The sequence below is a fragment of the Balaenoptera acutorostrata genome, chromosome 6 (genome assembly GCF_949987535.1).
Source record: "Balaenoptera acutorostrata chromosome 6, mBalAcu1.1, whole genome shotgun sequence".
NCBI lineage: Eukaryota > Metazoa > Chordata > Mammalia > Artiodactyla > Balaenopteridae > Balaenoptera > Balaenoptera acutorostrata.
The window spans coordinates 125,022,848-125,049,190 of record NC_080069.1 but is presented as its reverse complement, the minus strand read 5'-3'; the positions used below and the strand labels follow the sequence as shown (position 1 = coordinate 125,049,190).

General features: G+C 64.5%; 2 protein-coding genes across 9 annotated transcripts; one reads left to right on the top strand and one right to left on the bottom strand.

Annotated features, from left to right (window-relative positions):
* The first annotated feature begins 322 nt into the window (after positions 1-322).
* On the top strand, positions 323-1,467 carry LRRC26 (leucine rich repeat containing 26). The gene is made up of 2 exons (XM_057549060.1): positions 323-1,010; positions 1,097-1,467. The coding sequence occupies exons 1-2, from the start codon at positions 323-325 to the stop codon at positions 1,396-1,398; spliced, it is 990 nt and encodes a 329-aa protein (XP_057405043.1). The 3' UTR covers positions 1,399-1,467.
* A 196-nt stretch (positions 1,468-1,663) lies between these two features.
* Positions 1,664-25,509, bottom strand: GRIN1 (glutamate ionotropic receptor NMDA type subunit 1). Of its 8 annotated transcripts, none has more exons than XM_007182730.3 (21): positions 24,138-25,508; positions 21,836-21,970; positions 19,155-19,331; positions 16,770-16,832; positions 15,902-16,002; positions 12,866-12,987; positions 12,621-12,795; positions 11,466-11,610; positions 11,285-11,368; positions 8,708-8,849; positions 8,488-8,615; positions 8,080-8,244; positions 7,886-8,004; positions 7,641-7,753; positions 7,408-7,556; positions 7,145-7,302; positions 6,764-6,925; positions 6,412-6,521; positions 6,160-6,305; positions 4,836-4,946; positions 1,664-2,401 (listed from the first exon to the last, which is right to left on the bottom strand). In XM_007182730.3, the coding sequence occupies exons 1-21, from the start codon at positions 24,393-24,395 to the stop codon at positions 2,333-2,335; spliced, it is 2,832 nt and encodes a 943-aa protein (XP_007182792.1). In that variant the 5' UTR covers positions 24,396-25,508; the 3' UTR covers positions 1,664-2,332. The 8 variants fall into 8 exon arrangements, with proteins under 8 accessions (XP_007182792.1, XP_007182793.1, XP_007182794.1 ...); XM_057549283.1 differs by lacking the exon at positions 1,664-2,401 and adding an exon at positions 2,651-2,767 and having other exon boundaries at positions 24,138-25,509; XM_007182731.3 differs by lacking the exon at positions 16,770-16,832 and having other exon boundaries at positions 24,138-25,507.
* Between the last annotated feature and the right edge of the window lie 834 nt (positions 25,510-26,343).

Genomic DNA, 26,343 nt, shown 5'->3' with positions numbered 1-26,343 from the left:
GGAGGAGCAGGGCTCACTGGGTCCTGTTCCGTGTGTCGCAGCCATGAGTTCAGTGGGGGTGAGGCTGCGGGGGCAACGGTTTGGTCCAGTCGCCCAGGCCTCACCCGGGTGCGGGGCGGTGGACCACGCAGGTGAGGAGGGGGTAGCGTCTTGTCAGTGCTGCTGCTGGCGCGGAGCCAAGAGGAGCTCAGGGCTTCAGGACAGGTGGCTGCCAGTGGCGGGCGCTGGCTATGTGCCCAGCCTCCGCCCTAGGCGCGGGACCAGCCTTGGGACGGACGGGCTCCCGGGACGCCTGGGCAGCTGGCCTCCTACCGTTGCCCCCATGCGGAGCCCCTCCTTTCTCTCGCGGCGGCCGCTGCCGCTGTTCCTACTGCTGCTGTCGCCGTGGCCAGTCTGGATCCAGGCGCCCCCCGCAGCCGCCCCCTCGGCAACCCCCGTCTCGGCAACCCCGGGCGCCCCGGACTGCCCCGAGGCGTGCGCGTGCGCGCCAGAGGGCCAAGCCAACTGCTCCGGGCGCGCGCTGCCCGCCGTGCCAGGGGGCCTGAGCCAGCGCATGCGCGCGCTGCTGCTGGACCACAACCGCGTGCGTGCGCTGCCGCCCGGCGCCTTCGTGGGCGCTGGCGCGCTGCTACGCCTGGACCTGCGCGAGAACGGACTGCGCTGGGTGCACGCGCGGGCCTTCTGGGGCCTGGACGCGCTGAAGCAGCTCGACCTCAGCGCCAACCAGCTGGAGGCGCTGGTGCCCGGCACCTTCGCTCCACTGCGCGCGCTTTGCGTCCTCTCGCTGGCCGGCAACCGGCTGGCGCGTCTAGAGCCCGCGGCGCTGGGCCCGCTCCCGCTGCTGCGCACGCTCAGCCTGCAGGACAACGAGCTGCCCGCCCTCGCACCCGCGCTCCTGGCGGGCCTGCCCGCTCTCAACACGCTGCGGCTGCGCGGCAACCCCTGGGCCTGCGGCTGCGCGCTGCGCCCACTCTGCACCTGGCTGCGCAGGCACCCGCTGCCCGCGCCAGGTGAGCCCTCGGGGGCGCGGGCGCGGGCGCGGGCGGGGCGGGCCACTGCCGCCGCCGTCGCCTGACGCCGCTCCCGTGTCCCGCAGAGGCCGAGACGCTGATCTGCGTGTCGCCGGGGCGCCTGACGCTCAGCCCCTTGACCGCCTTCCCCGACGCCGCCTTCAGCCACTGCGCGCGGCCCCTTGCCGCGCGGGAACTGGCCGTGGTCTACGCGCTCGGGCCCGTCTCCTTCCTCGCTAGCCTGGCCGCCTGCCTGGCGCTGGGCTCCGTGGTCACCGCCTGCCGCACGCGCCGCCGCCGCGCCGCCGCGCGCCGCCCGCCGAGGAGTCTGCCGGATCCCGGTGCCGGCATGGCCTCGCCTGCGGCAGTCGCCGCCGCCCAAGCCTGAGCGGGCCGCGGCCGCCCTCGAACCTTCCCCCTATCCCCTGCCCTCCTTCACACTCCCTGCAGGCGTCAACAAGCGACACAGATCGAAGTTTTCTTGACATTCCTTTCGGCATCACCACTGCACATACCGGGTGGGTGGGGTGGCGGGGGGAGGGCGGTGCGCGCCGGGCCCCTGGGACGGAGGGGCAGCGCTCGGCGGCGCTCGGGCCGCAGCGGGGGAAGGCACACGCCTGGACGCGGGAAGGGCTGGGCCTGTACAAGGTGGCGCGCGGGGCTGAGGACAGTCCCGAGCCAGCGTCCGGGGAAGCGCATCCTGGGCTGCGGGCCAGAGGAGGCGAAGAGAAGGCTCAGCCCTCACGGAGTCCGGAGAAGGGGGAGGCAGTGGGGAGCCCGAGCGCGCCCCTGGGAGGCGGCTGCCAGCTGGGGGGTCAGGGTCTGCAGTCCGGGAAGGGCAGGGCCAGCTCAGAGGATGGGGTCAAGCGGAGAAGGGGTGTGGGCAAGAAGGGAGAGGTGGGACAAGGCTGTGAGGTGCCGGCGCTGCGGGAGCGGGGGGACCCAGCCAGCCGGGGCCAAGGGCCCCCATGGTGGCTCTGGTGGTGGCTGGGGAAGGATGGGGCTTCAGTCTCTGCTCCAAGCCCCTCTGCCCGGGGCCAAGTCAGCCCCTCTCCCCACTGCTCAGAGACCCCAGGGCCCTGCCTCTGCCGGAGCGCCCTGCGGCCCTGCCCAGCCAGCTCAGCTCTGACCCGTCCTCAGCAGCTGTGGCCCGAGCCTCAGTCCAGCAGGGGCTGCCCGCCAGGCAGCAGGGCAGACGGACGGACGGGAGGCCCAGGGTGGGCAGTCTCTGGCAGGTGGGCTTCCCTCAGGCCTTCCCGAGCAGCAGGACCCCTCAGTGTCCTTGGCCGGGCTAACTGGGCAGGTGGGCGCCTCCGGGGGCCTCACACCACGGTGCTGACCGAGGGATCTGAGAGGTTGAGCGGGCCCGTGATATCAGTGGGATGGTACTGCTGCAAAATAGAAATACACAGACAAGGTGCCCGTTAGCCCGACACTCGGGGGCACGCGCGGGGCCGGGACGGGGGGACCGGCCGGCCGGCCGACCGGCAGGCAGGCGGGCGCGGCCTGGGGGAGGCTGGGGGGTGCTCCTCCCCCTGACCCCGTCGTGCTCCGGGACTCTGCGTGGGCCGGGCCGCTGTCCCGTCCGTCTGTCTGTCTGTCTGCGGGGGAGGGGGGCAGAGGAGGGCGGGCAGGGCGTCTCAGCTCTCCCTATGACGGGCACACATCTGCAGCTGGCCCTCCTCCCTCTCAATAGCGCGTCGCGGCAGCACTGTGTCTTTTTGGTTTTGCAAAGCGCCGCGTCCACCCCCGGTGCTCTATAAATAAGAACCAACAATCAATACCCGCTGGCCCCGCCGGCCGCCAGGGACCCCAGCCCTGAGCGCCCAGTGCCGCCCTGGCCCAGACCAGCCACGGGACAGGGGCAGAGGATCTCAGCAGCCGGACTGACCCCAGCCCTCCCGACAGAGCCCCCCACCCAGGCCTCCCTCCGAGCAGGCGCCCAGCCTGAAACGGTGGGAGCTAGGCTGCCCTCCCCCGCCCAGTCCCCAGCTTGCAGTGTCCCCAGTCACCCCTGCAGGGCAGGCCAGCCCCAGATGCCACGTGGCACCAGAGCTGGCCTGGAGGATGGTCCCTGGGGAGGCTCGGGCAAGGAGTCTGCTGGGAGCGTGTCCCTGGAAAGGCACCGTGAGGGTCTCTGAGCTGCACCTGGACCAGCTAAGGGGCCTGCATTTCTGCTCCAGGCCGGGACGGGGGGTGGGACTTAGTGATGCCCTCAGAAAATGGCCCATTGCCTGCGTGACTCTCGTGCTCCTCCTTTCAGCTGCGGGCCCCCAAAGCGCTGTCTGCTGGGTACCTTCTCCCCCCGCCCCCCGACTGCCCCACCCCTGCTCCTGTCTTATCCTCCTCTTCCTGCACCCCCTGGTGGGTCCCCTGGCTCCGGCTCCACCCACTTCCCGGGCCTGACAGCCCCAGGCCTGTGCTCCCAGCCCCACAGACCCTCCCTGCCCCCCCACCCCCTGTCTGTGCTGAGCTCTGGGAAGTGCAGCAGCCAGGCCTCACAGGCCCCTCTTGGGGCGTGCTGGTGGCTCCACCCGGGGCTCAGATGGCTCTGTGCTGAGCCCTGTGTCCTGTGTCTGCCCCTCTTCCCATGCACTGGGGGTGACGGCTGCAAATCCTGCTTCCTTCCACCCTGGAGCAGAAGACTCTGTGGGTGACGCTGCCCAGGTGTTAGGGGCTTCCTGCGGACTGGAGGCCAAGCCAGCCCTGGCTGCAGGGAGGCCGCTGGGCTGAGGGCTGCGCTGGCTCTGCGTGGCCCCCTCCTCACCTGGGGATGCCCCTAGCAAGGCTGGGTCAGCCTGGGGGGCCCTTTGGTTTGAGCGCGCACATCTGGGCCAGTGACAGGCTGCCCAAGGCAGAAGGGCAGGGAATCCCTGGCTCAGGTGCAAGGCCTGGCTCTGAAGGGGTGGGGGGTCAGGCGCTGAGGCACTGGTCTCCGTAGAGGCCTCCCCTTCCTGAGCCTCTGTCTAGGAGCCTCAGTGCCCACGGCTTGGAGGCCACGGCTTTCAGGGCCACCTCCATCCGTTCTCAGATCCCTGGGTGCTGCCGGCACGCCTCCTGCAGGGCCCCTGCTCGGCCTGGGGTGGGAGCCGCCTCCTTTGGTCCCACCCATTCCCCACCTGACGTCCCCTGTGGCCAGGGGCCTGTACCAACTCCAGGCCCCAGCCGTCCACCCAGATGGAGCCAGGCCCGGCCCCCAGCCCCGGCCCACACAGAGACCACATGGAGGGAATGCAACAGGCATGGCTCTGGTGAGACACGTGAGACAGGTGTCTGGGTGGCAGGGCTGGCGGCCAGACAGATGGGCGGATGGGACATCACAGCCATCCCTCCACGGACGTCGCAGGGAGGGAGAGAGGGCGGTGGGCCTCTGTGGGAGAGGCTGGAGAAGCGGACGTAACAGAGAGGTGGTGCGGCCTCCTGACAGGTGAGGAGCCTGGGACAGGGTGATCCGGGCTCCCGGGGCCCTGGGCACAGCCCCAAGGCAGTGAGGCTGACTGACTGACCGACAACATGACACGGCTTCAAGATGGCGCATGGCGTCATGGCATGGGTGGGGGGCAGACTAACGCAGAGACACAGGGGGACGAGGACCCGGTGAGGGCCAGCGGGAGAAAGGACCAAGAGAGAAAGATCTAGAGAGTCAGAGAGAGAAGACCTAATGTGCTGGGCGAGTAGAGGTGAGGGCAGAAAGGCCACGGCAGTCAGAGGTGGGAGCGGGTGGGATGGCGAGGGAGGGGGGAGGGCACGCCTGATGCACGGGACACAGACACGGAGGGGCGAGATAAGAGTCGGAGACGTGGAACTGGGCGCTCTTCCCCTTACCGTGTCTTTGGAGGACCTACGTCTCTTGAAGCTGGAAGCCAGGGTGGAGGTGATAGCCCTAAATGTGGCTTTCTTTTTAGGGTCAGGCTCTGCTCTACCACTCTTTCTATCCTAAAATGAATATGTATAAGTGATTAGACGGCTAAGGGTGGCGGCCACACCTGCCCTCGCCTGCTCCTTGGGGGCTGCTGCCCGGCCTGGCTGGCCACTCGGGCCCTCACTCCGGCCTGCCTCCCTGTGCTGGATGGACCGACCGATGGTCGGACACTCGCAGGCGGCCTCTGCTCCTGCCCGGCTCTCGGGCCTGACCTCGCTCATGCTGGGGCTGGGCTCGGGGGGTCCCATCTGGCTCTCTTCCTGGGAGGTCCGCCTGGCTCCCTGGCTCCGAGGTGCCCCTGGTTTAGGGGCGTCCCGAGGAGGAGGAGCCCTCCGAGCACGGGGGGAGTTGCCCCACAGGCCCCACCGGCCACTCTGACCCCCGAGGAAGCACGCCAAGATTCAGGAAGGGGCTGAGGGGCCGAAGGCAGGTGGCGAGATGCACTGGAGTGACAGAGAGACACGGAGGCAGCTCCTGGGACCCTGGCCTCGGGTCTGATGGTCAGGATGGGCCCTGTGCCCGCCAGTGAGAGCAGCGGCCAGGTCCCAAGAGCAAGAGTGGGCAGATGAGAGGTGTGGGGTCCCAGCAACCCCATCGCTCCGGCCCTCCCTCCCTGCAACACCAGCTTCCTCCCAGGGCACAGGCTCCGGGGAGGTACCCAGAGAAAGAGAAGAGATGGGGCAGACTGGGGCTGGACTGTGGGGCACGAGCCCGTCCCAGGTGGGCTGTGGCCACCCCACGTGCAGCCTGTCCTCTGCTGGCGGCAACTTCCCACAGACACAGCCTGGGGTGCCAGGCAGGAGCAGCCAGCCAATTAAGACTGGAGTTATATGGAGCACCGGACACACCAGGGCAGCGGGGAAGGGGGTCCCCAGAGGGTGCCAAGGAGGGGCGCGGGGCGGCGAGGGCAGGATGCGTCTTGGACTCACATGCTACACCCAGGTGGGTCCCTGTCTTACCCTGCCTCAGTTTGCCTTCCTATGGAATGGGCACCGGTGGGCGACTCTGGAGACAGAGGGGCCAGGCAGACGCTTGAAGCCCGGCTTTGCAGAGGCGGCCCCCTGCGGGTGGCCCCCAGCAGCGCGGCCTTGGCTGTGGCTCCCAGCTCCAGTCCTTGCCACGCGGGCTCCTGGGAGCCAGAGCCAGCGCTTCGGCCTGCGGGGATGGAGGAGGGCCGGGGCCAGGCCGGGCCGTGGGCACCAGGCCTCGGAGGGTGGCCTGCCCTACCTGCAGGTTCTTTCTCCACACATTCACCGCTGCGAAGGCCAGCTGCATCTGCTTCCGGCGGGCATCCTTGTGCCGCTTGTAGGCGATCTCGATGAAGATCAGGAAGATCCCAGCCACGATGCCCCCGGCCACCAGCATGAAGACCCCTGTGGGCCAAGAGCCAGTGCCTCAGCTGTGAGCAGGCCAGGCAGCCGGCCCCCTGGGGAGTCTACGCAGTGTCAGCAGTGGTGTCGAGGGGCCATGGGGGCCCACCTGCCATGTTCTCGAAGGTGAGGGTAGCAGGGGCGTTGCTGCGCGAATCACACTCCTGGTACCGCACCCACGTCTTGTCCAGGTCTTCCATGAAGCCGTTCTCGTGGGACCTGGGCGGGCGGGGCATGTGAGCCGACGCTGGGCCGGCACAGGCGGGGCGGGGCGGGGCGGGGCGGGGCGGGGCGGGGCCGGCACAGGTGGGGCGGGGCGGGGCACGGCAGGAGGGGCGGGGCGGGGCACGGCGGGGGGGCGGGGCACGGCAGGCGGGGTGCGTCTGGGGGCTGCGCTGGTGGGGGGAGGTGGTGTGCCTCGGGTGGGGCTCTTGGAGGGGGGCGGAGTGGGGCCGACTCACTTGAGGATGGACAGGGAGACGTTCTGCTTCCAGGGACTGTCCTTGCGCATGCCGATGCCAAAGCCTGAGCGGAAGAACAGCTCGCCGGTGGTCACCAGGTCGCACTTCTGCGAGGCCTCGAACTCCAGCACCGCCGAGTCCCAGATGAAGGCATGCAGCTTGCTGCGGGCAGGGGCAGGGTCACAGGGGCCCACACATTCGGGCCGCCCTGGCTCCCTTGCAATCCCTCCCGCCAGCCTGGCAACCTCCTGTCTATCCCCTTCCTGTAGTTCCCATCCAGCCTGGACACTCTGCCTTTGACTGGAAAGATGGACGCCCCCACTTGTCCCGCCAGCCTCTCACTCCTCCCGCCCAGTCCGCCGCCCCGCTCCGCCCCCTCACTTGTCCCGCACGGCCTGGATGGCCTCGGCCGCGCTCTCGTAGTTGTGCTTCTCCATGTGTCGGTACATGGTGCTCAGCTCCACCTGCCGCCGGAAGTAGATGTCCACGGAGCTCTGCTTCACCGTCGCGTAGATGAACTTGTCCGAAGGATTCCTCAGCTGCAGGGTCAGAGGGTCAGAGGGCCCGGCTCGTGGCTGCTCCCCGGCCCCACCCCAGGCAGCCGTTGACCTCACGCCCCCTCCCCCAGCCGGGCCGGGCCTCACTCGGGGGTCGTTGATGCCGGTGATGCGCTCCTCCGGCCGGTCCAGCACCAGGAAGGCCGCCAGGTTGGCAGTGTAGGAGGCCACGATGATCATGGCGAAGCCGGCCCACACCATGCCCAGGATGCGCGCCGAGAAGCTCCTGGGGGCGCCTGCGGGCAGAGGACGGTCAGCTCCCGGCGTGGGGGGGTGAGGGCTGCGGAGCAGGGTGGGGCCCGGGCCGGGCGTGGCCTCACCTTCCCCGATGCCCGAGTTGAGCAGGACGCCCCAGGAGAACCACATGGCCGAGGACAGGGTCAGCGCGTCCTCCTCCTCCTCCTCGCTGTTCACTTTGAACCGGCCAAAGGGGCTGCGGGGGCGCAGAGGGCGGGCGGGAGAGGGCGGGAGAGGCAGCCCTGCCCCGCCCCTCGCCCGCCCCGCCCGCCCCGCCCACCCCGCCCGCCCCGCAGGTGGAGGTGTCCGGCCCCCGGGCCGCGCTCACCTGAAGCGGTCCAGCAGGTACAGCATCACGGCCACCACGTGCACTGACAGCCCCACCAGCAGCCAGAGCGTGCTCTGGAAGGGCTGCATGAACGAGTCCAGCGTGCTCCGGGGGATCTCCTGCGGGAGGACGGGCCGTCAGCGCCGCCCAGGCGCTCCCAGGACCCCACCCCGCCCTGCTGGGCCCCTGCCCACCTTCTTGACCAGAATGGTCAGGCCCTGGTACTTGAAGGGCTTGGAGAACTCGATGTACTGTGCGCGCTCGTTGTTGATGGTCAGCGGCGCCACGATCATGTCCGCCTGCCCGCTGAGCAGCTCGCCCATCATCCCGTTCCACTCCTTCTTATTGCTGTTGTTCACCTGTGGGGCGACACAGCCGCTGGGGACGCGGCCACCGCGGGCGGGCCTTGCTCCCCGGACCGGACAGGCTCCCACCCTGACCCATCTCGGTGTCTCCCACTCCAGACCCCGCCCTGGCTGGAAGGCCCCGCCCACCCAGGCTCCACCCAGCCTGCAGACCCCGCCCACACGAGACACTGGCCCTAGCCAGACCGGGTCCACCTGGACTGGGTCCCGCGCCCGCTCCCAGAGACCCACGCGTACCCGCTCCTGCGTGCCGAACTTGCCGTCCGCCACTAGGTGCACCTCGTAAGTGAAGTTCATGGTCCGCGCCAGTTTGATGAGTAGGTCGATGCAGAAGCCGTAGCAGCACTGAGGCACGGTGTGGCGTGCTGGGCGGAGGGGAGGGGCGGTAAGTGAGGGGCTCGCAGGTGCGCCGTCCCGCCCGCTCCGCGGCCCACGCCCGCCCCAGCCCCGCACTCACGGCTGCCCGGCGACGTGTCATTGGGCCCGGTGCAGATCACCTTCTTCACCGGATCCCCGTTCACGGTGAACTCCTCCTTGCACGTGCCGTCGCTCAGCGTGGGCTTGACATACACGAAGGGCTCCTGGTGGATCGTCACGATCTGGAGGGGAGGGGGACACCCAGCCTGGACCACCAGCCCTGGGCTGCCCTGGGGTGCTGTCCTCTTCTCAGCATCCAGACTCCCCTGGACACCGCCCCCCCGCCCCGCCCCCTGCAAATGCCCCACACTGCCACCTCTGGAGCTTGAGGAAGTAGGTCGGCCTGCTGCCTGCAGGAAGGTCCCCAGACTCCCCAGTCGTGCCCAGGCCACCTCAGCGTTCAGAAGGCGCCTGGCCTCCTGAAACACCGTGCCTGCTCTTGGCCACTTTCCTTTGGGTCTTGGCTTGCACATCACTAAAGTCTGCCCTGGGCCCCTTCTCTGACTTCTCAAGGCTGAGAAAACACCTGTCCCAGCCCAGAGCCTGCCCCCTGCCCCCACCCCTGCCATGAGGACAGGGGCATGTGCACTCAGAGCCTGCACAGGTCCGGGGACCCGCAGGGATTGCCCTTGTCTGGTGTTCCAGCCTCTCCTGGCCTCAGCCTCCCCTGCGGCAGGTCTTTGTCTGATCATCTATCCTTCCTCCCTTCCTCTTCCCCGCTGATGCCGCCCTCTCTGCCGAGGCCTCTTCAATCCAGGGGCTCCTTGGGGCTCATGCTGGGGAGCTCTCTCCTCCCTGTCCTTCAGGGGCCTGAAGCCTGGGGGTGCGGAGGACAGATACAGGCAAAGGGGGCTGAACCGAGCACGGCACGTGACGAGGGGTCCCAGGGGACGTGGGGTCGGCATGAGAGGACCCTTCTCCTCCAGGGCGGGCAGCCCCCGGCCTCAGACTAGAGGGCAGGAGATTGGGAACCCCTGAAGGAGCTTACTTGCCTTTAAAACTTTCCTCATGGTTTTCTATTATGCAAGTAACATGCTCGTGCTTTTAAAAAATCAGTGAGGGGACTTCCCTGGTGGTCCAGTGGCTAAGACTCCACACTCCCAATGCAGGGGGCCCGGGTTCGATCCCTGGTCAGGGAACTAGATCCCACATGCTGCAACTAAGAGTTTGCATGCCGCAACTAAAGATTCCGCACACCACAACGAAGATCCTGCATGCTGCAACTAAAAAGAAAAAAAAAAAAATCCCACATGCTGCAACTAAAGATTCCGCATGCTGCAGTGAAGATCCCTCGTGCCGCAACTAAGACCTGGCGCAGCCAAATAAATAAATAAATATTAAAAAAAAAATCAGTGAGACGGGAGGGATAAATTGGGAGACTGGGATTGACATATACACACTACTATATATAAAATAGATAACTAATAAGAACCTACTGTATAGCACAGGGAAATCTACTCAATAACCTGTAATGACCTGTGTATGGGAATAGAATCTAAAAAAGAGTGGATATATGTGTATGTATAACTGATTCACTTTGCTGTACAGAAGAAATTAACACAACATTGTAAATCAACTATCCTCCAATATAAATTAATTTAAAAATAAACAATGTAGTGTCAAAAAAATCAGTGAGACAAAAAAAAAGTTGTAAAAAGCCATCTGGCTCTCGTAGCCTATGTAGGACCATCTGGCTGACTGTTTTGGCTGTTTTACACTCAGACTTTTCAATACCAGGTGTCTTTCCTAAGCGTTGGCTTTGGGAAAGTCCACTCTGCCCCTTGAGGGGGTGGTGACCTGTGGGCAGGTGCGGACAAAGGGGTCCAGGTGAGAGGCCATGGGGGAGCTAGCTCAGAAAGCAGACAAGGTTGAGAGACACTTGAGGACCTTGTGGGGGACACTGGGAGAAGCACAGTGCTTGAGGGTCCTTGCCTTTGGTGAGCTCAGGTACCAGCCCGGTGCTGGTGTGGGTCAGTGTGGGAAGGGCTCTGGGGAGGGCACCCTGGGATGAGCCCAGAGGAGCATGGAAGAGTCAGGCCAAGGAAGAGAAGCTGTGAGGGATGAGGCCAACCGGGGAAGGGAGCTCCCAGAGGCCCAGGGAATCACGGAGGGGACGGCCGGCCACAGGGAATGCTGTAGGGAGGCTGGGCTCAGAAGGACAGTGAGACCGAGTCACGGCAGGAGGCCAGGAAGGCTAAGCATGGGGGGTTGGCTAGGACCACTTGGAGGTGTGATGAAGAGCATGGGGCCATCATCTCCAGGACTCAGGGCAGAGAGCACTGGAGCTGAAGTCCACCCATCTGCTCCCCTGTCCCCGATCAGCTCATCCCCAGGGGAGTCCTGGCCCACATGACTTCCCCAGATTTAGGTGGAGTTGGGTCAGAAGGGGTGCTGGGGAGAGCCCATGAGACGGGGGGCCGGCGGCTTCCTCTCCTCCCTCCACCCACTCTCCCTGCTGCCTCTGCAGTGCCAGGTGTGTGCAATGGCAGCGGGGGCTGGTCCCGTCCCCGCTTCCTTTAGTCAGTTTCATCGGCCTCACTGTCCCCTCCTCTGCACCGGAGGGGCAGGATGGAGTATACCGGGTGTGGAGGCTAGGGCAGGGTGGCGGGTCCCCCACCTTCAGCCTGGTGGACATCTGGTAACCTCGGGGCTTCTCTGTCTCTCCACCTGGCCAGATGATTTTCCTGTCGTTGGGAATGACCTGGGGGTGGGAGTATGAGATGGAGGGTGGCCACGCAGGGGTCTTGGCCCCAGGACCCTAAGGCCCCAGCCCCCACCCCCTCATGACCCCCACCTACATGGGTGCCGTTGTAGATGCCCACTTGTACCAGCTTGCGGTTCTGCAGGTTCATGATGCTGTAGTTGGCAAACTTCCGGTCCCCATCCTCGTTGAATTCCACGCGGCCGGTCACGCCGTCTGCGTACTTGGAAGACATGAGCACTCTGGAGGGGGGCAGTGTGGGTTAGAATGATCAGGGATGCAGTTAGCCCCGCCCACTGTGAGTCAGGTGCACAGCACAGCTACGTCAGCCGAGCAACTCCTGGCCTCTAGACCCTGTTTTGAGGGCTTTCTGTGGGTTGGTGGGCTGTTCACCAGCCAGTGGGGAAGAAGGGTTGGGGTCTTGTCCTCCTGAGTGTGCACGCCTGTGTGTGTGTGTGTGTGTGTGTGTGCAGTGCGTCTACTGGGCCATATATGTGTGCACACAAGATCTCTGTGTGGGGTGCAACCCTGTGCGTGTACTTGTGGCACGTGTGTGATGTGGCATGTGCCTCTCCGAACCTGTGTACACACGCACGTGCACGTGTGCACATCTGCTGCCTGTATCTGCAGTTGTGTGTGTGCGCCTGTCGTGGGCCCCATGGGCCGTGGCTCTGCACATGCTACTCGGGGGTGGCGGTGTTGGTGACGGGCTGGGCCGCCCCACACTAGTGCTATGGGGTCCAGGGTTCTCTAAGTTAACTCCTGCCCTGCTGTGGCCATCCGCTTGGGTCACCGGCCAGCCCTGGCTCTCTACAGGCTCGGGTGCCCTACCTGGATCCTTGTCTGACCTCCTGGGCCCATGCACTCTCCCAGTCCCCACCCGAAGCAAGATCCTCCTCCCCAGGGCTGTTAGCCATCCTGGGGAGTGGGGTGGCGTCTCAGGGTGGGCAGCAGTGTTAAAAGGTGAGGGCAGGAGAAATGGAAGCAGCCGTGACTTCAGTGACATCCGAGTGTTGGAAATGGGGCAGATGATTATCATCGTGGAGATGGAGGTGAGGGTGGAGGGGGGGGGGAATAGAGGAGAAAACTGGGGAAGATGGCGGTATCTATAGGATACAGCAGGCTGGGCTGGACCACCCTGTGAAGAGCGACTGTTTCCAACGCCGGAACGGTGGCCCGCCCACTTTAGGAGATCAGCCCGCCCACCTCAGACGAGTGGCCACGCCCATCTTAGCCGAGCGGCCCCGCCCACCTCTTGAAGAGCGGCCCGGTCTTCCAGATGTTGGTGTTGCCCACGCAGCCCCGCGGCGGGTCGGTGATGTTCTCCTTCTCGAGAAGCTCGTGCACGGCCTGGGCCACCACGCCGACGGCATCGCTGATGTGGGCCGACTCGTTCTTGCCGTTGATGAGCTGCAGCCCGATGATGCCTGGGGCAAGCGTTGGCTTAGAGCCCGTGGGGGACCCCTGCCCACCGGGACCCTGGAGCCCAGCACTCACCGTCTGGGGCGTAGCGCAGGGCGTTCCCCGAGATCTCGCGCTCCCCCACCAGCCACACGTACCCCGAGCCGGTCATGTTCAGCATTGCGGCTGCGCGGTACACGGTGGCAGCGTCGTCCTCGCTGTGGGGCAGAGCCGGGTGACGGGCCAGGATTCCAGCCCTCCCCTCCCGCGGCCGGCAGCAGCTGCTCCACATTCCCAGGTCCTCCTCCGCATTGTGGCCTACCCACGCGGCCTCTTCCCCAACCCTGCCCCCGCCCAGGGGAGGTCTCGAGACACTGCAGAGATGGGGTGCGGCCGCCACCCCAAGCCTGCACTGCACCTGGGCCAGGAGATCCCCACAGAAGCGAGCGGGTGGGCCCAGACCCCCTGAGCTTCCCAGACATCTCTTGCTGGCCCGCTGCCCTTGGTGGGCAGGGTTTGGGGGACATGGGATGGTGATGGATCCTTACTGGTTTGATAACTCGCTCACCAGGTACCAGGCACTATTCTGAATGCTTTTCATGGACCATCTTATTTAATTCTCACAACCTCCCTGTGAGACGGGCAGAAGTACTACCCCTGTGTCAGGAGGGGAAACTGTGGCACCCCGGGCACACAAGTGGTAAGTGACAGAGTCGGGTCTGTGCCGGGACTGTCCACCCCTGAGCCCGTGCTCCTGCAACTTCCCGGACAAGCCATACCCCTCTGGTGCTCCATGCCTGAACTTGTGACCTGAGGGGCTGGGGGCTTTCTGGTTGGTCAGATGCTTCCGGGACTGAGAGCCAGGGAGCCGCCCTGAGCATCGCAGCAGAAGCCACCGGAGAGAGATGAGGGCACCTGCTCTCCCTTTTGGAGTCTGCACAAGCAGCCGTGTTCTCCCTGCCACCCAGGGCTGGGGCCACTGGCAGGACACAGCACAGGCCTCGCCTCGCAGGCACACGTGGTCCTGAGTTTTTGGCGTGTCCTTACAAGTGAGCCTCTGTGGACCTGGTCCCCTAGGGCTGGGCTCTCTCTGGTCAGGACAAGGACCCTGGGCCTGGTGGCACTCCCACCTTCTGTCCCCTGTTGGGCTGAACTTGGTCCCAGATGGGCCTGGACCACGACAGGCACTTTGCTTCTCTAATGCATGGGCATTGGGGTACAAGGAGGCTGGGGAGATTGTCCGAGTGCTGGGTTATTTTCCCAATGGCTGAGCCTGAAAACTAAGATGGCCCTAGGTTCCCTAAGGGGTCTGCCCCCAATTTTCCCAAGGAAGAAATGCAAATCTTCAGTGTTTGCTCTAAATGAGAACGCTACTGTTGGATGAAAGCAACACAAAATAGAGGTGCTCCAGGCAACATCCAGCCAAAATCGCCAGCAACACCAATTCGTGCGTGTCAGGGCACGCTGTGCCCCTGTCAGGGGTGCCCACAAAGCCTGGCGGAGAGGCCTGTTGGCTTGACACCATCCAGGTCTGTGACGTTGGACTTGGTGGGATTGAGCACACACCTATGCTCATGTCCGTGTAAATTGATATCTTCAGTAAAACAGTTGCAGACAAAAGCCTGATCGGCCCGTCAAACTGTTTTATGGAAATAACTGATCCCAGTAAAGATAACTTCAGGAGGATTATTTAAAAAACAAAAGTTTTGGAAATAAATTAGAAACTCTGAAGCACTCTGTAGAAAACTGGTCAAAAATTAAGATTGGCTTAATGGGGTCTCTCCGCAAAACGCTCTCAACAGCCCTCGTGAGGGGAGCCAGCATGTGTCAGGTTGGGGGGCCAGGGTGAAGAAGACCTGCGTCTGCCCTGCCCAGGGGACCGCCGGCTTCCCCGGGCCCTGGGAGCTGGGCGCGCTGGGCAGGCGGGTCTCCCGCTGTGGTGGGACTCTGGCCTCTCTTGTCCGAGGAGCCCCGGGTGTGAGGGGAGGGGTCCCTTCCCGCCTGACAATTCAGAGGCCTTGCGTGGATTCAAGACGTGGGCATGTGGCTAACAAGTGCTGTGCCTTTGTGAACAGTAAGTATTGCTACATGTGTGGGGTTTGTGCATGTGTGTAGTACGTGGTGTGTATGTGGCGTATGTACCTATGCACGAGAGCAGTGTGCACTATGTGTGTCGGTGCGGAGCATGTACATGTGTGGTGTGTCTGCACACGTATCTAGGTGAGCGTATGTCTGTGTGTGTTATATGTAGCAGCGTGCCCATGTCTGCACGTGAACGTCCTGTGTGCACATGTGTGTATATGGCATGTGCACGTGTAGACAGTATGCGGGTGATGTGTGTTCGTGTGTATGCGTGTGAGTGCCTGTGCTGTGTGTGCATGAGTGGAGGGCGGTGGGTGTCAGTGCCTGCTAACTGCCTTCCAGCCCGAGGAGCCCTAGCTGGTCCCACCCTGCCCTCTGCCCAAGGACGGGGTGCACCTGGCTCTGTGCCAAAGGTTTGTTGCCTGAACGTGCAAACGGACACCTGCCCTGCCACTCAGGGTATTGCTGGCTCCCGCTGGCCGGTTGCAGGGTGACCCCTGCTGTTTTTCTCCACTCTGCTGGAGCCTGCAGAGCTTCTGGGACAGGCAGACAGTGGGGCGGATCTCCCCAGGCTCTCCCATGTATGTCCCATGAGGCAGGGCTCTTCCTTTTCTTACTCCTGGTGGCCTGGCCTTTCCCTTCCCAGGAGGACACAGCCATTTGCAAAAAGGGAGATTTTTACCGGGGGCTCAGCCCCAAGGTTACGGTGGGGACCACCATCCAGCAGCGCCTGATTTTCGGGTCACCCTAAGTGGTTCCCCTCTCGTGCTGCCTAGTCCAACTGCTCCAACTCTTCAGCCCTAGGACTCCGGCCCTCTCCCTGCTGTGGTCCTCCCCCCGCAGGCTCACACGCAGACCCCACGTCACTTCCCCAGGCCCTCTCCCTGACCCAGCTCCCGGAGCCCCGTGTCACCCCATCTATCACCTGGGCCGCGTTTGCCTCCCTAAGGGCAGGGCCTTATCCCTCTCCCATCCCCGAGGCCCAGTGTACATGTGCGAGGGGACCGTCCTTGGCAAGGACGCCAAAGCCCAAGACCAGCCTGGCCGCACCTGGCAGAGAGGACGATGACCCGAGCCTCCAGTTCCCGCGCCTCCATCAGCAGGGCCGTCACATTCTTGGTCCCCGGGTCGAACTGCAGCACCTTCTCGGCCTGCGGTGTGAGCGGGAGGGTTAGCAGGTGGCCGGGGCGGGGGATGCAGCGCCTCAGGGGCCAGAGTCGAGCCGCAGCCGCTAGGAACCCCGAGGCAGCTCCGCTAGGGCCGCCTCGGCCTGCGCCGGCCACCTGCACTGCCACCTGCCTTCCAGGCTCCTCGCCCGGCCGGCCGGGCTGGCCTCGCTCGTCCTTTCTTCAGCCTGCTCGCTCTCCTGTGCTCGCTCTCTGCTCTCCGCGTCTCTCTCCACCTCTCATTCCTGGCCTCACTTTTGCACTGAGCATGCAAGCTGAAGTGGACCGAGACTCAGAAAGAGGCGTGCAGCGGACAGGAAACAGAAAAGAGTTTTGGAATGCAATCGGGAGCGGAGACTGGGCCGCCTTTTCCAAAACCACGGGAGGTCCTCTGGGGCCTGGTCCGCAGGCCCTGCAGGAGCAGCCCAGACCGCAGGCAGGGCAGGCGGGCAGGCGGGCTCCCTCCTGGGTTCCACGAGGAAGCCCTGGGGCGCCCGGAGATTCGCATGCACTTCCCAGAGAGCAGCTTCTCCTGCGGCCGTGCCTGCCCCTTGGCCCGGCGGGCGGGCTGCGGGGACCCGGCGGCCGGCACCTGCCCTCTCCTGCCTACGCTGCCTGCTCTCGACCTCGCTCTCCTCATTGCTCGGGCCTGCGGCGCGGCGCGGCTGGGCCCACAGTAGCCCTCGCGGCCGAGGCGCCGGAGGCCGGGGCTCCCTAGTCGGTGGGTGGCGTGCACGTCCATGCATATATACCTTGGGTCCGCGCTTGTTGTCATAGGACAGTTGGTCGAGGTTTTCATAGTTCCTTTTTTTACTCTGATGAATAATGTGCACAGAGAAAATATGCAGACACAGAAGAAGATTATAAACGGTTGAAAATGACGGCGCTAAAGCAATCACACCACCTCCTCGGCACGTCTGCAGACGGGCACGTACCTGGAGCTCGCAAACACCTAGGCCCGGGGTGGGGCTGGGGGCCGGGGAGGTGCTGGGGGATGAGGGGGCGTGGGGGCCACCGAGGCTCCCTGCCACGGAGCTGCGCTCTTGGAAGCGGTCACGTTCGGGAGAAAGGGAGGCCCTGTCTGCGTCCAAGCCAAACGCGTCCCTTCGGGGTCCCATCCGCCCGCCCCCCGCCAGGCACCTGCTATGTGGCGCCAGCAGCACCCACCCCAGCCCCGTCAGTCCTGAATGGGGTGATGTCCCCTCCCCCAGCCCTGCCCCCATCCCCCACCCCTCCCAGTGCCCCCTCTGCCTCTCTTAGAGGGCCAGCTGCTCTGCCCTCACTGACTGGTGTGTGATGGGCGCGCCTGTCAGCCCACGTGTGCGCTGGAGAGCAGGTGTGACAGGGGTTCGTGAGCACGTGTGCGCTGGAGAGCGGGTGTGACAGGAGTTCATGAGCACGTGTGCGCTGGAGAGCGGGTGTGACAGGAGTTTGTGAGCACGTGTGCGCTGGAGAGCAGGTGTGACAGGGGCTCGTGAGCACGTGTGCGCTGGAGAGCAGCTGTGACAGGGGTTCGTGAGCACGTGTGCGCTGGAGAGCAGGTGTGACAGGGGCTCGTGAGCACGTGTGCGCTGGAGAGCAGGTGTGACAGGGGCTCGTGAGCACGTGTGCGTCTGTGGGCGTCTGCATGGCAGCATCAGCCCACGTTAGTCTGTGGTGGGTGGGCGTGAGGGCCAGTGCCGTCTGAGCGTACGTGTGTGCGCGTGCGCATGTGCGAGCCCCCGGGCCGCGGAGGTGTGGAGGGTCCCTGCGAGTCTGTGGCAGGAGGAGCAGCGTGTGAGTGGATTGCCGTGGGAACAGCCGCGTGTGCCTGTGAGAGGGAGCATGTGTGGCTGGGCGTGCAGGGGTGTGCGTGAGTGTGCACTGGGCATGCGTGCCGCCGCAGGTGGGCACGCCAGGAGGTGACCTGCTTGCCTGGCGCTGGGTGCTGTCTCAGGAGGGGTGGGGCCTGCGGTCCTGGTAGCCAGCCCTCCCTCCCAGACTCAGCCAGTCCCCCGCAGCAGGGCCCCAGGACCCTCTGGGTCTGCCCTCTGGTTCACCCCCAGCTGGTGCCCTCTCTTCCCTTCGGGGCCTACGGCACCCTGGGGGACCCGGGTTGGCACTCAGCTATTGAAGCCAACTCTGACTTCGCAGACAGCACATGCTCCCCGCCGCCCCTTGGTCTGGCCTCCCGGGACCCTCCCCAGCCTGGGTCTCCCTCCCTCTCTGCCCAGCTTGGCCTCCACCCAACCCCGGGGGCCTTGGCCCGGGTGCTGCGCGCCCAGGGCTCCAGGCTGGGTGAAGGCGGGACCCCGGGCCTCCTCTGCTGAGCACCAGCTCCGCAGGCTGGCAGTGGGGATGGGTGGCGGGGGGTGGGGGTCGCCTGGACCCCCAGAAACGCCACTCTGGTCCCTCCACAGCCCACACATGGGCGCCGGGCTTGGGTAGAATGGTCAGTTGGAGCCAGGTGTCTACTTGATCCCCAGGAGTCCAGAGCCCAGCCCGCATGGTGGGGGGGTGAGGAGGGGAAGGGCGCGGGGTTCCGTGGGGAGAGTGGGGGGCACGAAGAGGGGCAGGGCCCAGGCTGGGCTTGGGGGCGGCAGATGTCCGTGGTGGGGCTTTGGGGAGGGTGGTGGGCAGCTGTGAGGTGAAGGGCTGCGGCGGAGGTGAGGCCGGCACGAGGACAGGGCATGGGTCACAGCAGAGAAGGAACCGGGTCCTTTGCGGGGGGGACACGGTGAGTGGTGCCACTGCACTGAGGGGGGACCCTAGGGGAGGCCGCCGGGAGGGGCGCTGTGGGGGGCAGAGGCAGCGCCCTAGGGAGTTTTGAGCCTAGGGCCTGTGTGGGCTGGGAAGCGCGCTGCGGACCGGGAGGGCAGGGGGGGAGGGGTTAGGGTTGAGGGGAGCGGGGGCGGGGCGGGGTGTTTGCGGAGCTCCAGGTGGTCCTGCCCTCGCCCCGCAGGGACTGACACGAAGGAGATTTCGACTAATGGCAAAAGCGAGTGAAATGAGCCGAGGACAGGCTGGGGCGGGCGCTCGCCAGACGTGGTGGTGCTGACCATGCACGATGGAAAGAGAAGGGTGTTCACACGGGCCACAGACACAGCGGCGGCTCGCCGGCTCCTGCTCTGCTCGAGACGCCCCGGCCCGGGCCTCACCTTGGACTCGCGCTCCTCCAGCAGCGTCTCCAGGCGCTTCTGCGCCGCCCGGCCCTCGTGGTCGTCGCTGACCAGGAGGACGATGTGGTTCCAGCTGTAGACGCGCATCATCTCGAACCAGACGCTCGACTGGTGGGAATAGGGCGGCACGGTGCGCAGGAAGCTCAGGTGGATGCTCTGCGGGGCGCGGGGTGGCTGAGGACGCGGGCGGGGCCTCCGCCAGGGGGCGCGCGCGCGCGGGCCGGACGCTCCCCTCGCGGCTTCCAGACCCCGGACCCCGGGGGCCCCGCTTCCCTCACTCCTCCCGTCCCACCGCTGGCTTCTCTCCCCACCCCACATCATCTAATCTGAGAACCGGAGGCTCGGTTTGCCCAGCAGCACCCTGACTGAGACGGGCTGGGGGGGAGGCGGTCTGTGGAATTGTTCCTGGGGTGGTTCCCCTCCTCCCCTGCAGCCACCCGCTGCTGAGCTACTTGAGATCAGAAACTTCTCGCTGGCGTGCAGCATCTCAAAGATCCCCACTGGGTCCTTCCCAAATTTACATAACTAGTGTTTAGAGGAAGTCTTCACTCTTGGGGCGAAATACTTCATCTCTTCACCAAGTCCAGGGGTTGTTGCTTGCTGACCCCAACTTGCTTCTCTGAGTGCACTAACTGCCAGGGAGGGGATGGAGAAGGATCCTCCCGCCTCAGCACAGGGCCTTTGGGTCTGCCCAGGGAGCAGTGTTCCTGGGGACCCACACTGATCCTGGGGTCCTCTGAGCCCTCCAGATCCTTCTTTCACCTGCTCCCTCTTTGTGCCTTGGAATCAGAGTGCAAGAATGCCCCTTTGCCTCTGTCATCCAGCAGGTGACATGGCTGCAAGGGGGTTGTGGTTGGGGTCCTGGACTGGCTCTGACCCAGGCCCTTCTGGTCCACGTGTTGGGCACAGATGGTGTGTGGGTTGTACCAGGAGTGGGGTCAAGGTGGAGCTCTAAGATTTGGTGGCAGGTTTGCCCTCATGCTGGGCTTCAATCTGGATCTGGGGCGGGGGCACGTGATGGGCTGGCGTCCTGTTCTGGAAGAGGGCTCCCCCCACCCCAGCCTCTCCTGTGCTCCACCGCCTGCTCTCCTCTCTAGAGGCATTGTTCTCCCATTTGCATGTGAGGGGCCTGGTGCCCAGAGAGGTGAAGGAGGCTGGAAGGCCTAGGAGGAGCCCTCCACTTCTCACGGCTGAGGGTTAAGTGCCTCTGAGCAGCTTGGGTGCCTCTGCTGTGAGCTGGGGTTTCCAGAGCCTCAGGAACAGGTGGCCGCCCTGGCCTCCACTGGCCTCCTCCCTTGTGGGCCGTCCCAGAGGACCCCTCACTCTGGCCTCGCTTTCCTATCGCCTCCAGGAGGACCCCTTCCTGACCTCCCCAGACACCCTGGGCCCGGCTGAGATGACCTCCGTGCCTTAGGCAGCGTTATCCAGGACTCGGGGCTCCCGGCAGGATGGATTTGGAGAAGACGGGGAGAGCTGGGAAGGCCCCAACAGCCCAGCCCTCTGGCCCCTCAGCTAAGGCACCAAGCTGGAGTCCCCTGCCGAGCCACCCCTCCGGGCCTGTCTGCAGGTGGCACCAGGCCTGGAGGGAGATGTGGAGCAGGCTGCCCCCCAGCTGACCAGTCCTCCCAGAGCCGTGGGCAGACACTGCGGGAGGGCTGGGCAAACTAGTGCAAGGTCCCCGCTGCTATGGGGGTGAGTTTCCTGCCAAACCGACTTGGTGACCTCTCGACTCTCCCAGCTGCTGCTCCACGACTGGGCGACTCCAACCAGACCCCCAGCCCATGGGCCATGATACAGCCCTGAGGCCCGAAACCCCCAGGCCAGCCCCCCCAGCCACGAGCTGCCTCCTCTGTTCACCTGGAATCCTCTTCCAGCTGTGCCCTCTAGCGGGAGGTGCCGGTAACTACACCCTCACTGCCACCTGGTGTCCCAGCCACTTCTAGGCTTTTCCTCCTCCTGGCGCCCCTTCCTCCAAAGTGCCCCGTCCCGCTGTCCAGGAAGCTGCCCTGTCTGTCCCTTCTTCTGGTCCACAACGGCCTCTGCTGCTTCCCGGGGCTTGCTGTTGGCACCTGTCACCTGTCAGTGGGCCGTGTGCCCGAGTGTGCGTGGGCATGCGTGTCAGTGTGTGAGTGTGGGCCTGTCTGAGTGTGTGATGGAGTGTGAGTGTGGGGGAGTGAACACGTTAGTTATGTGAGCGTGCACATGAGCATGAATGTTTGAGTGGGTGATGGTGTGAGTATGCGTGTGAACGTCAGTGTGTACGTAAGAGCATGTGAGTGTCCCTGTGAATGTGTGTGACTGTGTGTGTGTAGGTGTGAGTGTATGGATTTGTTAGCATCTGTGAGTCTGTGTGACTGTGAGTTTGTGTGCTGTGAGTGTGTACTGGTGTGCCTGTGTGTGGGCGAGTTTGTGTGTCTCTGTGAGACTGTGAGTGTGTACCGGCGTGAGTTGTGAGCGTGCCTCAGTGTATCACCCTGTTGCACCTGGAGCCCAGAGCCCATGGTCTGAGCCCCTCTGCCTGTGACCCCCCATCCTGGCAAAGCACCTGCCCCCAGTCTCTCCCACAGCAGCTGCTGGCGGCCCTGGGCTGCCGGAGCGAGCCACTGGGTCTGAACACAGGAGCAGAGCCGGCTGGGTCCCCGTCCAGTGGTCAGGCTTACCTTGTCTGAGTAGATGGACATGCGGGTGGTCAGCCCCAGGACGGGGATGCGGTAGAAGCCAGCTGTGTAGGAGACGGGGGTGGGAGTGAAGTGGTCGTTGGGGGTAGGCGGGTGGCTAACCAGGATGGCGTAGACCTGTGGACACAGGGGACAGGATCAGCTCGAGTGGGGAGCGGGGACACTGCCCTGGAGCTGGCTGTCCAGCAGCAGCAGAGGCTAAACGCAGCAGGCGGGGGGCGGGTAGTGTCGGGACACCGCCTGTGCTCACGCAGCCCCAGGAGTGCAGGCCACCCAGCAGGGGGACCAGACCCCAGCCCCACCTTCTGAGTGTAAGTGAGTCATAGGGATGAGGCAGAGGCAGAGCAAGACTCCTGGGACCAAGAAGACACACAGGGAGATGACAGACCCCTCCCCCCCACCCCCTGTCCAGGGCCTCCCCTCTCACCCCTCACCCTGGGGGGCTGCCCTGAGCTGTGTGGGGAGACCCTGAGAGGGAGGGCGAAGGCCAGTCCTTGGCATGTCCCGGGACCGTACATGCTGCCCCAGCGTCGGCTGGGGAGAACCACACCAAGCCCCCCACTGACCCTCATCCTGGGTCAGAGATGGACGGAGGCCAACACTCCAGAGACGGAGGGCAGCTCCAGAAGGTCTGCATCGACCATCGCAGACTGAGCATTAGAGGGAGAAGCTGGGCAAGGAGCCGCCTAGAGGCCCGGGGCCCCTTGCTGGTGTCTTCCAGGGGCAGGCTGAGCCCCACTCGGTTTGAACAAGACCCAGTGCTGACTTGGGCACTGACCACATCCTCAAGGAAACCTGGCCCTCCTGCCTGGATCAGTGGCTCAGCCCCCGAGGCAGGGAGACGGGGCAGATGGCTAGGCAGTTCCGTGCTGCCCTCACATTAGAAGGACCTGTCAGTCCCAATTCTGCCTGCCCATCTCTGAGCTACAGGACCACCTGCTTTTGCAAATGGGGCAGGGGTGCGCTGGCCCACGTGGTGGGGGCGATGGCTGCCGTGCCAGCACCTGGCCCACAGCGTGTGACAGTGAGTGACAGCTGCTGCTGTCACCTTTGCTCCTGGCACTGGCTATTCCCTGGGAGAACAGTGCCCAAGACAGCAGAACTGTAAGTTGGAGGAGGGATCCCCAGAAAGGGCCATACCTGTTCTCCCTCCTTTGCCCCCCACCGTCTGCACCCAGAGGGGCCTGGTCAGTGTTTGCCTGAGCATGTGTGTGCAAGCGTGTGACCGTACAGGTGCTCACAAGTGTGTGCTGGGTATATGTGCGTATGCTGCATGTCCCAACATGTCTGTATGTGTATGTATGATTGAGCTTGTGTGAGCACGCGTGTTTGCATGTGTGGCACAGGAATGTGTGTGCTCATGGATATGCATGGGGGGTCGGCCTGTGTGTGAATGCGCGTGTGCAATTGACTGTGCAATGATGACGTGCATGAAGGGGTGCTAGTTTAAGTCTATGCATCTCTGTGCACAAACATGGATGAATGTGTGTGCACACGTGAGCGTGTGTGTCCATGGGGTGGCGTGCCTGTCAGGTGAGTGTGTGTGAGCAGCACTTGGACCGGTGTCGGTCCCGCCCGTTACATAAAAGGCTGCATTGCAGTGATCCCGAGGCCTCATTGGGATTCAGCAGGCAGCGCAGCCCGGGGGTGGACAGCTCTGACAGGCGAAACCCGGGAGTCGTGTCCTCCCCCGCAGCGCTGGCTGCCAGTGGCTGCCACGCTCTGCCCTGATACCTCTCACATACGCAGTCCCCGTTCCCACCCTGGAGAACAGCCTGCTTCAACACCTGGGCCATTTCCCATCTCAGGCAGACCTGTGGATGGGGGAAGGGGAGGCAGGAAGGGAAGGAGACCTGCAAGCAGGAACAAAGATGGCCCCAGGCCCCATCCAGTTCAAAGCCCTGCAGTCCCGCCTGTGGCTGGGACAGGCACCTCTCAGGCAGGCCCGGAATGCCCGCCCCCACCCTGACACACAGTGACCAAACAAACGGCCACATGTCTGCACACACCAGTCTGGACCTCGAGACCTGGAAACCCTGTGAGGACAAGCCCCGGTGGCAGGTGATTGATCTGGGGCTAAGATGGGGAACCGGCCAACACTGGTGTTTAGCTGCTAGTGAGACCAGCCCCCTGGGTCCTCTCTCAAGGGGAGGGAGAGGGCTAGGAAAGGATGGAATGAAACTGGGACAGGGGGAGGGATGGCGGGTGAAGGAGGGAGGATGGTGGGGAGGCGGTGGGGGAGGGGCAGGAGCTGGCACAGCGTGAGCCCTGCGGGTGCTGGCACCTGGCTGGAGATGAGGTCTTCGCACACCGACAAGGCCATCTGGATGGCGTTGGGCTTGTGGGTGACGGAGGTGGCGTTGAGCTGGATCTTCCAGGAGCCATGCCGCTTGTTGGCCTGGTTCACAGCCTCGCGGAACATCTGCTCGTGCTTCCGCGTGCTCAGCACCGCGCCGATGTTGACGATCTTGGGGTCGCAGGCGGCACGGGCGAAGGAGCAGGAGAAAAGCAGGGCGAGTGTCAGCAGGCGCATGGTGCTCATGGGCTCCGGGCAGCGCCCTGGCTCTGGGCAGCGCGAACGCGGGGCCCTCGGCGCATCCCCAGAGGGACGCCCCGGCCGTCCTGCGCGCGCCCGATCCCGCGGGCTGAGGGCGCCACGTCTTCCCCGGGAGCCTTAGTCCTGGGATGTCTGCACCGAGCAGGTGGCACCGAGCCTTCGGCCGGCCGGGCGGTCCCGGGTGCGCGTGGGTTCCGGGCGCTCTGTTCCAGGCGGCTGGCGCTGTCCGCGGTGCTGAAGCGGGTCTCGGCGCCGCTCCGGGTGCCCCGAGCCGAAAGGACCCGGCGGCGGCAGCTCCTCTGCGGGCTTCGCTTGTCCCGGTCCCGACGCTGCGGCGGCTGCGGCGACTAAGGAGCGCCGAGCGGGACCAACGTCTCCTACCCCTCCCGCCGCCCCCGCTTCCCAACACAGAGCCGGAGCGGGGGCGCCTCCCGCGCCAGAGTGTGCGCCTGCGTTCGTGCCAGCATTTTTCAGAGCGCGCGCGAGCGGGGGACGCCTGTGTGCGCGTGTGTGCGGGCGTGTGTGCGCGCGTGTGTGCAGGGGTCGCTGAGACAGTGACCCGGGCTGTCTCGAACCTGCAGGGAGCCGAGTTTGGAGAGGTTAGAGGGGTTCGCGTCACTGCGTGCAGCCTTGCGTGTCCTTTAACATGACCGAATGTGTCGTGCCAGTTTGTGTGTGTGCGCACACGCGCATGCACGAGTCCTCACCCACAGTCAGTGATATTTCGGGGCCTGACTCTGCTGGCTGGAAACCAAGGCGTGTGGAGAGGTCCTAAACCATGCCTCTGGGAGAGGGACGGTGGCGACCTCTTCTCCAGAAGGCTCAAGAACGGGGGAGAGACCTCATCTGCCTGGCCATGTGACTTGGACTCCCCCAGAGGGTTAAGAAGAATAGAAGGGGTGACAGTCGCCACCCCTTGTTGAGCTGGATCTTCCAGGAGAGTCTGAGGGTCTGGACCAAACCAGCTGTGGAGAGACCACGGCCAGAGGGAGTGGTCTCTGCAGCAGATGGGACTAAGGTTAGACATCAGGAAGCACTCGCCGATGCCAGGATAGACATCCCATACATATCCCCTGTTTCCACTCTCCTCCCCTTGGCAGCGCCTCTCCTAATTCACTCCCAGCACCCCCTCCTGCCCCTTTCCAGAAGCTCCTTACCCTTCTGGTCCTTGTGATCCCAATTCTTTGTCCTCACCGTCCCCCCCCCACCCAGTGTGCTTCCTTCTCCCTAATTCAAAGGATGGCTGAAGCTCCGCCTGCTGCCAGTGACATCACCGTTTCCAATAGCAACTGAGGATTCTGCAGACCCAACAGCAAAAGCCCCCAATGGGGACAAAGCAGGGTCGTCCCCACACCTAAGTGATGTCCGAAGCAGTGGAGAGGGGAGGAGCCATGTCCCTCCCAACAGGGTCACACCCCCTGCAGTTCTCACCACTAGGCTTACCTCCCCACACTCAGCCCAAAACAGACCCTGCGGGACCCCCTGGCTCTGAGGCAGGGGCTGCAGTGCTTGGCCTGCTCCCTTTCTTGTCCCCTTCTCTCCCGATGCAAGAAAATCGTTGCTTGGAGGCTAGTCGGCCTGCATCCGGCTGCAGCCCCACAACTCTCTCTGTTCTGGGATTGAGGTCTATAGTGGAAGGAGCACCAGTCCTGGGGACACAATTCCTCCTGCAGAGTCTCAGGAGGGCATATGGGGTGTGCTCAGGGGCCCAGAGTGGGCCCTATCTCCACAGGGTCTGCGGCCTCGCGTAGCTCAGAGCTTGGAGGCTGCACGCGTGCCTGGGAAAGGGGAGCCACCAGCTGCCAGCTCTGGTGTGGCCCAGACAGCTCCAGGACATTGCAGGGAGGGAGGGATTCAGCGGGGGGTTGCCGCCAGAGGTTCAGGCCCCTTCCATCCACCCCAATCCCCCAGTCGGGGGTGCTGGAGAAGCTCC